Raw genomic sequence first — 12,717 nt, 5'->3', positions numbered from 1 at the left:
GGAAAATTATATTTTTCATTTGGAATTAATTCCAATAAATTTTATTGACTGAAATGAATTATTTATGACTAGATTCGAGGCATTCGGAGGCCGATTTGCGAGGCAAAGGCATAGCAGAGTAAAGAATTTCACACTCTGAGGTAAGTAACAGTTTTAAATCTGGTCCTGAGGGTATAAAACCCCAGAATTTTGTTTCATGTGATTATTTTGGAGGTGACGCACATGCTAGGTGACGGGCGTGTGGGCGTGCACTGAGGGGATTGTGACTTGGTCCGTCCCGTGGAAACTGTAAAGATGAATAACTTGTTGATAGTTATGTGCTCTATATGTGTTGTGGAAACTTGACTATAAGTCATGCTAGAAACCATGTTTAGGCTATATGTTGGTATGGTTGGGACCCATATAGGTCGTGTACATGTGAATTATCTGCTTAAATTGTTGTTTTATACTCAGTCACAACTACTTGATTATTTTATCTCAGTCTCTATTATTCATTATTGATGTATCATATCATTGTTGTTTGGGTTGATTTTATGATTGTGGAGAGCCCGGGAGACTGGAGAGCTTTATGACTGAGTGAGGCCGAGGGCCTGATTATGAGATATTATAACATAGCACGTGAGTTGGACGTGCAACACGTGAGTTGGTCGTGCGGATCTTTATATTATACTATAGCACGTGAGTTGGTCGTGCATCACATGCGTTGTCCGTGCGGATCCTTATATTATACTATAGCACGTGAGTTGGCCGTGCGGATCCAGATATTTATATTATGGCACGTGAGTTGTCCGTGTAGAATGTGAGTTGTCCGTGCAGATTATAGCGCTTGGGCTGTAGGAGTCCCTCCGGAGTCTGTACACCCCCAGTGAGCGCGGGTACCCATTGAGTGTGAGTGCTGATGGCTGAGAGCTGAGTGGATGAGTTGTTGTGACGAGTGGAGTGATTGTTGGCCTGAGAGGCTGTACTTGCTTTTCATTTGTTGTTGCACTTAGTTGCTATCTGTCATTGTTGTAAAATTCTCTGAAAGATTTTATATCTGGATTACATGAACTTGAACAGTATAAAATGGATTTGACTTAAACTGTCAGATTTGAAAGCATGTCTATTCTTTGCTGAAATTACTGAAAATGAACTGTAACTGTGTAGCTCATCATTATCTTCAATTCCTTATTTATTATTGTTACTTGCTGAGTTGGTTATACTCATAGTACACCATGCACTTCGTGTGCAGACCCAGGTGTTCCTGGACATAGCGAGTGTTGATTATTCCGCACAGCTGATTTTTTGGAGATTTAGAGGTAGCTGCCGTGTTTCGCAGACCTTGTCTCTCCTTCCCTATCTCCTTGTTTACTGTATTTGGTCTTTGACTATTATAGACCTTTTTCTTTTGACTTGTATTCATATTAGATGCTCAAGTACTCAGTGACACCAAGTTTTGGGGAGTGTTCGTATCAGTATTTGTGGGATTATGTATTGTATTTAAATATTATATTTTCAGACTTAAAAAGAATTTGTGGTTCATTGAGATTTTTGGCTTGCCTAGTATTGAGATAGGCGCCATCACGACAGGTTAGGATTTTGGGTCGTGACATTACTGCTATTTGCTTTCCATTATTATCGTATAATGCTATATTGCACATGATATTTGACTAGTGAGTGTCTTGATTGCACCTCATCACTACTCCACCGAGGTTAGTCTTGATGCTTACTGGGTACCAACTGTGGTGTACTCATACTATACTTCTGTACATTTTGTGCAGAGCCAGGTATTTGAGATATCGGATTCGGACAGAGATTAGAGTGTGATCGCAAGGATTCAAGGTAGGACTGCTTGATCGTCGCAGTCCCTTGGAGTCTTTCCATTTTTATTGTACTGTCCACTCTTATTCAAACAGTATTGTATATTCGATCCTTGGGATCACTGAATGTAATCAGTTAGAGTTCATGACTCAATATTACCAGTCTTGGGAGGTTTTTTATATTTGTTTTCGCTTTTGGTTTCGACACGTGTATTAAATTATATGTTTAAAAAAAATTTCTCGAAATGTAATTGTAATCGGCTTACCTAGTCTTAGAGACTAAGTTCCATCACGACGCCTGTGGTGGGATTTTGGGTCGTAAAAAATTGGTATTAGAGCTCTAGATTCATAGGTTCTACGAGTCACGAACGAGTCTAGTAGAGTCTTGCGGATCGGTACAGAGACGTCTGTACTTATCTTCGAGAGGCTACAGAACTGTTAGAAAATTTCCACTTCTTTCATTCTTATCGTGCAGATTTGTTGATTTTGGAATTTGAGCCGTTGTATCTCTATTCTCTCACAAATGGTGAGGACATGTGCTACCGAGTTAGCTGAGCAAACACCGCGCATACTGCTAGGGCCGCAAGAGGCCGGGCTCGAGGTAGAAGCCGAGAAAGTGCACATGTCGCAGCTAGAGCACCTGTCAGAGTAACAACTGAGGAGTCGCTAGTAGATCCGGTTGGGGGACAGGTACCAGAGACACCTGTTGTTACCCCCGGACTTCAGGAGACTTTAGCACAGTTCCAAAACATGTTTGGTATATTAACTCAGTCAGGATTGATCTCCGTTTCACCAAATATTTCACAGATAGAGGGAGAAGCTCAGACTCCTACTGCCCGTACTCCAGAGCAACAGATTCATATTGGTCAGGTTCCGGGTGTGGTTCCGGTACATCCTATTATTCCGGTTCAGCCTGAGGTCAGGCCAGAGGCATCAGAAGAAGAACAAAAGAGACCTGAGAGATTTAAGAGGTATAGTCCACCTACCTTCAGTGGCACAACTACCGAGGATGATCGGGGATTTCTAGAAAAGCGTCACCATATTCTCCGCACCATGGGTAGTATGGAAGTGAGTGGAGTTGCCCTTACTACATTTCAGTTGTCAGGAGCAGCATATCAATGGTAGCAAGTTTATGAATAAGGTAGACCAACCGGTGCAATGCCACTAACTTGGGCCTAATTTTCGGAGATATGTTTGAAAGAGTTTGTTCCCCAGAATCTCCGGGATGCGTGGGCACAGAGTTTGAATGGTTGCGTCAGGGCACCACGACGGTGTCAGAATATACTATCAGGTTCAGTGAGTTAGCCGTCATGCACCTATCTTGGTTCCTACAGTTAGAGAGCGAGTCCGCAAATTAATTGAAGGGCTCGATTATGATTATACAATATGTATGACTCGAGAATTGCAGACTGACATTCCATTTCAGCAAGTAATAGAGATTGCCAGGATATTAGAACGTGCTCTAAGTGAGGAAAAGAAGTCTAAGGAGGCCAAAAACTCTCAAAACTCTAGAGGATTCAGGATATTAGAATGTGCTCTAAGTGATTCCTTGTAGGATGTACAAAAGGCCCCAGTGCATTCCTTGAATGCACATCTCCACAACAGATATCTCTGAAAGGTGATCCTTGCAGTCCAAACTTAACGCCCTCTGACGATTGATGTAATACACCACGGGCTCGTCCTTCCTTTGCTTGGGTGCCCGTCAACTCTATTATGCTTACAGTTCTTCGGGTACTGTAAAAACGATTGAAGAATTCCTTCTCAAGTTGCTCCCAACTATCATTGGACTCGGGCTCCAAGTTAATATACCAGTCAAATGCGTTCCCTTTCAGAGAACGAACAAATTGTTTTATCAAAAGGTCACCATGCGTTCCAGTATTGCTACAAGTCTCAACAAAGTAGGCAATATGTTGCCTTAGGTTCCCTTTGCCATCAAAATTGATGCAACTTTGGTGGTTGATAATTGGTTGGCATGGTTAGACAATTAATCCTCTGAGTATAAGGCTTAGAGTAGTATAACGAACTTTGCGATGGTCTGTCATAGTCAGCTCTGATGGTGTTTGTTATCATGTATTGCAATTGTTGGACAACTAACGCCACTGAAGTGGATTGCTTTTCCTTTTGAATGTTGAAATTGGCAAGTGATTCCTCAATAGCCATATTTTGCGAGGTAGAGACAGGTGAACGAAGAGGGACGTGGCTCGACTCTCCAGGTGCATAAGACTCCAATTTGTTCAAGAGTTGAATGATTTGAAGGTCTTTGTCTTCAACAGATTTCTTCAATACTTCTATAGTATGTTCCATCATGGAAAACTTCTCATCCATGTTAGTTGCGTCAGTCATTAAGGCATTGACTTTCGTTGGAACTGGAGAATTGACCAAATCCTCAAATTCACCAAGGTTGGAGACTGTTTGAGAAAGTTTGTCAAATAGCGAGAATGGGGTGCTGCCCCCAGAGATTGCAGTTGCAGACATCGTGTGAGATCTGCTCTTCTTTTCCATCTCCAAGGAGGTGAAGTATTCGGATCCATCCAAGCCACTAGCCTTGAACTTGCTTCGAGTGATTCGGCTAACATGACTGAGCTCAACGGATGCAGTAGCGGTAGCATCTTTGCATAAAACATCACACTTGTGAAAGGCCATTGTAGCAGTAGATCTAAAGTTTGTAGTTTTCAACTTGTAAGAAGGAGAGATGAAGGGAAAAATTGATCCCACTGGGTGTGCAAAAATTTGTTCGCAATAAATTTTGTAGTACGAAAAATAAACTGCAACAAAAATAATATGAAGAAAGAGATTTATTGATAAATATTTGTGAGTACAATTATATGTATCCCTTGATTCTCCTCTCTGAAATTTTCCGTGATTCGAGGGCTTGAGAAGCGTCTTTCTCGAATGTAGGACGATGCAGACCTCCTTGTGATGTATTTAATTGCCAAGAATGTCGAGCAACACTTTGTTGTTACAGGTTGATCTCCGGGAAGAACTCCGTTGATCACTCCTTTGTTAAAGAACTATGCATTTAATGATTGATCTCTCTGTTTGTGGATGCTTCCACCAATTGTGGAATGCTCTTCTCCAACTCTGAATCTCCATAGAGTTATGTAACCCTTCTATTTATAGTGGTAGAGGATGGACAGTCCAGCTACATATGAACTCTCTTGCTTGATTCTGATTGGCTCATGTGTGTCATCAAACTTATCACATAAGCTATGTGATAAGCTTGGTTATGATTGGCCAAGATATGTCATTTTAGACACTTGACAACTCTTGATTGATCACTGTTTTAGACTGAGATTGTCACATCATTTTACACGTGGCGTCATCTTATTAGCTTTGAGTTTGACTAGATATGCCATGTCACTTGACACATGATACAAGTCTGGGTCTTAAGATGGAATAGACCTTGGGCTTGAAAATAATAAAATGGACTAATTTAATTTGTAAAGTCCAAATTAATTATTTAACTCAAATACAATTAAGATTCAATCCAAAGTTTGTATGAATTAAACTTAATAATTTTTATATGTCTACAACAGCCTCAAAAGATCTATTTTTATTAAATCATTGCACATGGCCAAACTAAACCATTTGAATAAAAACCATCAAACATATGTTCTTCTTCATATTAAAGCTTTTAGAAATTTAACATCCATCTTCAAAGATACAACAAGTTCTATCCATTAATCAAGTTTCAAAAGAAAACTTTTCATAAAAATATATTTTTAGCACTCAAATATTTTATATTCTTTCCAATACACAAGTTTAAATAAAACTTATAATATTTTCCTCGAGCATCATTTGACATCAAATCTTTAGAAATAAGATTTTTCAATGATAAAACAACAAGTCTTTCTTTATGCAACACAACTCAAAATATATGGTGACATCCTTTCCCACTTGTCCCCATAAGTACGGATGCACATTTACAAACAAACTCATGTAATAACTCAACTATGATTTTAGAGAAAATCTTTCAAGAAGAGTAAGTTTTAATCAACTTACCTCAATTCCAAGTTCCAAATTGACTAAAATGCTCAAACGTCACCAAGCGAGCCAATACCTACGTAATGAACTCATACACATCAACGACGTGTTACGCCAATGCCAACTAAGTCAACTAAATGTCCAATACTTAGGTCCAACTTCACAAGTCTTCATATTCTCATCATAGACGTCGAAACTTGAATTGTTAACTCTAATCCACTCATTTTGAGTTCAACAACAATATTCGATAGTAAGTTTCTCACAAGCTTATAAAGAATAGTATTTAACTCATTTCCACCAAATCAACACCATTCATCATCTCCTTCGCTTAACTCAACAATGGTGAAGAATTATATATTTTAGGTCTTGTTCAATCCATATAATACTTTTGTATTTCTAACTAAAGAACAACCAAACAATTCAACAAAGTTCATAATTTTATTATTCACCGTCTTTCTCTTTCAAGAATCCTAACTCACAATACTCATTTTCAAGATTCATGTAATACTCCAAACAAATAGCATTTCCTAAATCACAATCTCATCCACATACTTAATTCATAATTGTATGGTAGAGAAATTAATTCTTGAAATCAAAATCCAAACTAGGGTTCACTTGGTGTTCTTGAAGATTTGGACCAATTTCTATAGATTTCAATCCATGAAGATATTAATACTAGCCTTAATCAATGTTAATCCACCATAAAAATATCATAAAACTCACTTTTGAAGTGTATTTGGGTTGGGTATGCTCCACCTTCTCTCTAGAACCCCAAAACTTAGCCAAAAATATCAACTCTTTCTCTCTACATGAACTCCCCCTATTTTATAGCACAAAGGTTTGCGTGGGTGGCTGCTTGGGCCACGTAACTTGGCCACGCAGCTTGAGCCCTTTCTTCTCCTCTTACTCTCTTCTTCTGGAATGGGCCATGAAGCCTGCATGGGCCACGCATCTTGGCCACACAAGTTTCAGTGATTTTTCTGATCTTCTTTATTTGATTTTCCAAATTTATTTCATTAGATACTTAGCTTAGGGTCCTCCGGCACTCGTGACCTTCATATTCGAGTATTCCAATGGACTTGTTCCACCCGTGCTAACCTCGCGCTATATCTAAATTGTATTCTTTAAGCTTGAAATCAACCCGAATCATTTGCAAAACTTACTGTGCTTTACAAAAAGTCATAGCTATATCACATTTGTAAAATTTACCATGAAGTTTTGACAAATTTTCTAGGTTTTACACTTTTTTTTTCTATGTTTGACACTTTACTGTCTAAATATTCATTTCTAAAAACATCTAATTTTAAAATTTTCTTAACTTATTAATTTCAAGAATAATTCCTAATTTGTCTTACAAAATTATTTACTTCTAAAATTAAATAGACTCTAATGAAATGAAACAACTCAAATATAGAGGCTTGATACAACATGCAATGACGCATTTCAAAATTATTTATTATAATGGTGTATGTGTTAGTTTGGTCGCGCATCCACTGATTGAAAGAATGTTAGTTATTCCACACTAGTATAAGTATCGAGTAACTCTGTCAATCAAAGTTTTTAGTTTGGTTGCGCATCCACTAATTGAATAAATGTCAGTTATTCCACACTAGTATAAGTACCGAGTAACTCTGTCAACCAAAATTTAAAACTCGTCACTATTTCGAGATTTACCTTGTCGACGAAGCTCATTCTTGACATTGATAACAAAGCCGAAAAAGCGAAGGAAAGTGTGGTTCGAAAAAAAAAAAATGATGATTATATTTTGGTTGGCTAGAATTACTAATCAGAGTGTATGGGTGGTACCAAAACAGAGTGTATTGTGCTGTCGAAGTCATGATTCTGTTTATAATTACGGTTGTTGTCACATAATCGTCTAAATTTACTGTATTCCAGATCGACACAGGTAGAATATGCTTCGTATCCCAATCAAGCTCTGCTCTTTTTTACTCTCTGTTTACTTCTGTTTTTTAGGTTAATAAACCGGAGCGTCCTTGGCTCAGTAATATAGCACATAGGACTTCGGCGCTGCTACAGCGCTTCGCTAACTCGAAGTCCCTCGCTATGAGTTTAGTTTATTTCGATAAAGCAAAGAGGAGTAGACTCAAAGATAAAAGCACAATGTACAAGAAATATATGTCTCCTACGGCAGCTAAAGCTAGTGCAGCTGCTTATATGCTTGATCATAATAATTATAGATATTAGTCACAAAAACACATCCCATATCCCTTATTTAAAACAACAACAACAACAATAATCAAAAATAAAAAAAAATAAAAAAAAAAGTGTAATCTCACAAAGTGGGATCATTGGAGGGTAGTGTACGCAGACCTTACCTCTATTTTATGAAGTTAAAGATGTTGTTTCTGATAGACCATTGACTCAAGAAATGACTAAAAAAACGCAGTAACAATGAGTAGTAGCAACAATACGATAATAGAATAACCAAAGCGAAAGAAATAACAGGAAATAAAAGAAAACTAAGAATAACTAAGGAAGTACAAGAATAATGCCTTATTTAACTCATCATATATATAAATATATAACAAAATTATATTAATAAATTAAAATCAAGAAGAAGCATCGAACTAGCTAGCAACGTTAAAACATGAATCTGGAAATTAGGATCGACAACCTCAGAAAAAGATAGATATATAATTGGATTCAGTAACAGGTGCTACAGAGAGTCGATAGCCATAATTGTGCTTAAGTTCATAGGTGTCATGTACTTATCAGAACCAGTGAAAATTGTTTGGACTATGATTTTGTTGGCACGTTCTGTTGGATGGAAAGGATCCCAAAATGCATATAAATCTCTGTTGGGACATAAGTTTGATGCAGCTGTGCATATTCCAACTCCATTATATGGCCCTTGTCCACAACATGCCACTTTTGATGTAATAAAACCTGTGAATTTTGCACAGATGAAGTTTACTGGTTAGTGCATTAAGTCTACACAATGGTGATTATAAATGGTTTTCATTCATATGAAGGTAAATCCTAAAAGGGTTTATTTTCTGTAAATAATCTTACACTATAGTGCAATTTAACTCGTCTTAGTAGGCTATAGAAGTTAAGCTCAAATTAAAAAGAGTGTAACTTCTTCACAGTAATATCGTAAAGAGTTCCTACATTATCAAGCCACCTAAAATATATAACTACATGTATGATGTAACCATTCAAAATATGTGAAGTTAGTAACCTGAAAAAATAAGGCAGTAAAACTAATACAACATGTTTAAATGCATTAATTGTGTAAGAATTCTTGGGATAACTAATCACATGATAACTAATCCCGAAATAACTAATCATAGGATAACTTGTTTTCCGATAGACGTACCCCTTAGTACGCAAAGTTAACCTCAAATATAGAAACAAAAGAATTCATACCGAAGGCTTGGGGATCTCTAATGAAGTCGTTCTGCATATCCACAGCGTTAGCAGCAACAAAAATATCAGAGCCAAGTTCTTGATTGAGACTTTGAATCATTTGGACAAGTAGAGGATTGAAAATAGCAGAAGCACGTTGAGGCTCCTCAGCACATTCGCCATTTGTGCTCCTGCTTGCTAGACTAGATGGGACACAACCTAATGGACCTGATCCTGTTACCAACACTCTTCTTGCTCCCAAATCATACAACCTCTGCAAACAGTTCGATATTTTCACGTAACATCACTGAACTTTATCACTATAACAGTAATATTATGTACCTTGATATGCAATGGCTGAGCCAGAAATTTTTATTAAGGAGAGTCAAAATATAAAAAAATAAACTCACCAAGAAGTCAAGGGGTGTCATTATATAATATATATATTTTATTTTTAAAAAAAAAAAATTTACCGAGTTAAACAGTGTAATTTTCTGATGCATGTGGCTACGCCACTGTTAATATATAGGTCGGTTTTCTTGATACAGAGGGTATATAATATTTAAAGTCTTTATTGTTACCGTGAATAAAATTTTGTTAGTTTAATCGGATGAAAATAATTTTGTTACTTTATTGTTATAATATGTCAAGTGACTTTATATTAGGTAACGATAATCAATAATGTTAATGTGATAAAAAGTGGTTTTCTGCTTTTATTATTTTTATAATTGACAAAATTCTGTAACTCTACATGCCGACATCAGTTGGCAAATGTTTAGGCTGAGTTTGATGGGATCATAATAAGGAAAAATCACCTTTTGCTATTTTCTTCTGTCCTTTTGTTGACTCATTCAATAGAATCTTTTAGCCCATTTGGCCAATTTTTTTTTAAGGCCAAAAACACTTTTTGTTTTCTTCAAAAAAATATTTTTTTTTTCTTTTCTTCAAATTTGAGGTATTTGGCCAAGTTGTTGGAAGAAGAAAAAAATACTTTTGAGCAAAAGCAGAAGCAGTTTTTGAGAAACAGACAAAAGTAGTATCCAAAAGTACTTTTTAAAAGCTTGGTCAAACACTAAATGCTGCTTAAAAGTGCTTCTCAAATTAATAAGCCAAACACAAAATTTTAGAAGCGCTATATGTTTCCTTAATCAGCAGACAAGTCTTTAAATCTTGCGTGAGTCTACATTAATTTAATTTTAATTAACAGTTAAAACAACTAAATTTGATCTGAGAATGTCATTTTCCTAACAACTAATAGACACTTACATTTTGTCTTCTGGACAACTACCACTACACATAGAGGAAAATCTAATATTTAGAATCAATAGATTGAAAATTAGTATGATCTTTTTTATGCGCATAGAGTTCAAATATTTTTATTTATTTATATATGTATACATAATTAGAGCAGAAAATAACGTGAGATGTGTTTATTACCATCAAGATCTTCCGATACTCGCTGATAATATAAACAGAGAAATCTTGAAGATTGTACTGAAGTCTTCTGGCTGAAACTGGTGTGAAAAAATAGTTGTTGACATAGTCATTGCCTCCCAAAGTAATGAGAACAAGTGCTTTGTTTACTAGCATCTGTGTCTGTTCTTCTCCTAAAAGAGCACTCACTCGCGCCTGGTATTGTTCGAAGTTTTGTAGTTGCTGCGAAATTCTTATTATGTTGGCCTACCACAAACAAAATTTAAGCAAAACCAAATTAATTCATTAATTAATCACTCCAATCAACGAGTATGTACAAAAATTAACTTGACAAGAAAGTGCATTGCTCCTTTTAAGTTGCATGGTTTGTTTTCAAAAGAGATAATGAACAAAAATAAATATATTTAAGTCATATACATGGATAGGGTAAAGTTTTTTTCATTATTAGTGTAGTTTAACCTATTATAGCAGATTGTCATTTTTATCAAGTTACATCGTAGAAATATACTTATAATTACTTTTTAAGCGATAAATTCAAAATAAACTACTTCACGCGTCCTAATTTATGTGATGCAGTTCCCTTTTCAGCCTGTCCCAAAAAGAATGATATCTTTCTATATTTTGGAAGCAATGGCTTGCAAAAACATTTTAGAAAAAAAATCTTCTTAAATCATGTGTCTAGTATCACATAAAATGGGACGGAGGGAATATCAAGGATTGCCACCGCATTTATTATAAATGCCTAACTTTCCTTAGAAAATAGACATAACATATTGTATAAAATATTTTCTTTTGCCATAATTTTGCCTTGCAATAATGTCGACTCAAAGAAGATTAGGACTTACAAACTGAACTCCAGTATCGTTAAGAATTCCAATTCCAGCAGAAGCAAAATTTGCTCCAACGAGCAATTTATCTCCAGTTAGCCCAGGGTCCAAGTATGGCAATGTTGGTTCAGCACCAAGCTCTTGGCCTGTCCATATACACATTTTCATTAACAATAATTCCATTATTTTCGCAGATAATGTTGTTAAATTCCTTGTAACACAGTTCAATGCAGAGGCTATATATAGAGTCAGTGGGTTCAGAATAATTGAGCCTAATTTATATATAAGTTTTGTTGATTTAGCTACTATATGACTGCATTAAGTTAGCATTATTCCCATTTTTATTTTTTTAAAAAAACATTAAAAATATATGATCATTTTTTGTGTTTCACTTTCCCCAAATATAGGATCAAATGCTTCAAATATAGACCCTAGCTAGTAATAAAAAGGCAAGAGCACTTAAAAGAGACAATGGTGACATAGTATATAGTATATAGGTGGTTTGCTTCAGATTTGGCATTCATTCCCCCTCACCTCCCTAGATTTCGCGTTATTGTCTACTATGCTAGCCTATGATAAAAGCCTTTCATTTAGGCTCGATAGGGAGATTGCTTGAGGAAGGCCCGACATAACATTCCGAGGGGTTAGTTGAACATGTCCTAAATCCGCCTCTCGTACAATAATATAGAAAAAAGAGACAGGAATCTTACTTATAAGATCAGGTATATTGAAGCCATTGGAAAAACGGCCAGTAGGACGATGAGTAAGATAATCAATGCCATAAGGTGGAGAATCAGCCCTTGCAGAAGTTATTAGATAATTGTTGTTGCCATTGTCAACAAGTGAATCACCAAACACAAAGAAAGCACGAGGAGCACCCTTAGTACAAGTTACAAAAGTTCCAATTAGCACTACTAGGAAAATAGTAGCAAAAATTGGACTAGGCATTTTGAACTAATATTATAACTAGCTAGAAAGGTATAGTATACTATTTTTTTGCTAGTTGCTTTAGAATAAATGATAAAGCGATTGAGGCATTTATTTATACTACTAGAGGGGACTTTAGATTGGTATTGTTGGTTAGTTGAAAGGTATTAAATGGGCGGCCTCCCAAAAACATGAAAGTGAGTAAAAATGGGGGCCAACCTAGCAAAAGAACAAGATTAACAAATTTGCAAATAAAGGAATTCTTTCGGATGTTATATTATATATACGTGCTTCAAGTTAAGCCATGCAACACCAACACATACCAGGTTCAATGCGTTGATCAACTGAACTCATGTCTTTCGACTCAGACTTGCAAG

The 12,717-nt window shown here is 36.2% G+C and overlaps 1 protein-coding gene across 1 annotated transcript; it reads right to left on the bottom strand.

The window, feature by feature from the left end:
- Positions 1-8,297: 8,297 nt before the first annotated feature.
- LOC107812621 (GDSL esterase/lipase LTL1) lies at positions 8,298-12,460 on the bottom strand. Its single transcript, XM_016637764.2, has 5 exons — positions 12,124-12,460; positions 11,432-11,559; positions 10,590-10,832; positions 9,174-9,426; positions 8,298-8,690 (listed from the first exon to the last, which is right to left on the bottom strand). Exons 1-5 carry the CDS (start codon positions 12,359-12,361, stop codon positions 8,461-8,463), a joined length of 1,092 nt encoding a protein of 363 aa, XP_016493250.1. The 5' UTR covers positions 12,362-12,460; the 3' UTR covers positions 8,298-8,460.
- Positions 12,461-12,717: the final 257 nt, after the last annotated feature.

The sequence above is a fragment of the Nicotiana tabacum genome, chromosome 22 (genome assembly GCF_000715075.1).
Source record: "Nicotiana tabacum cultivar K326 chromosome 22, ASM71507v2, whole genome shotgun sequence".
Classification (NCBI taxonomy): domain Eukaryota; kingdom Viridiplantae; phylum Streptophyta; class Magnoliopsida; order Solanales; family Solanaceae; genus Nicotiana; species Nicotiana tabacum.
The sequence above is the reverse complement of the archived record's forward strand: the minus strand, read 5'-3'. Positions and strand labels throughout refer to the sequence as shown.

What these genes read in the sequence shown, in the direction of transcription:
- LOC107812621 (XM_016637764.2), bottom strand. Translation starts at nt 12,361, where the DNA reads ATGCCTAGTCCAATTTTTGCTACTATTTTCCTAGTAGTGCTAATTGGA. An exon ending in ACGATACTGGAGTTCAGTTT is followed by an intron (nt 10,833 to 11,431) that starts GTAAGTCCTAAT and finishes TGTTTGTGGTAG; the next exon opens with GCCAACATAATAAGAATTTC. An exon ending in TAGAGATCCCCAAGCCTTCG is followed by an intron (nt 8,691 to 9,173) that starts GTATGAATTCTT and finishes CAAAATTCACAG; the next exon opens with GTTTTATTACATCAAAAGTG.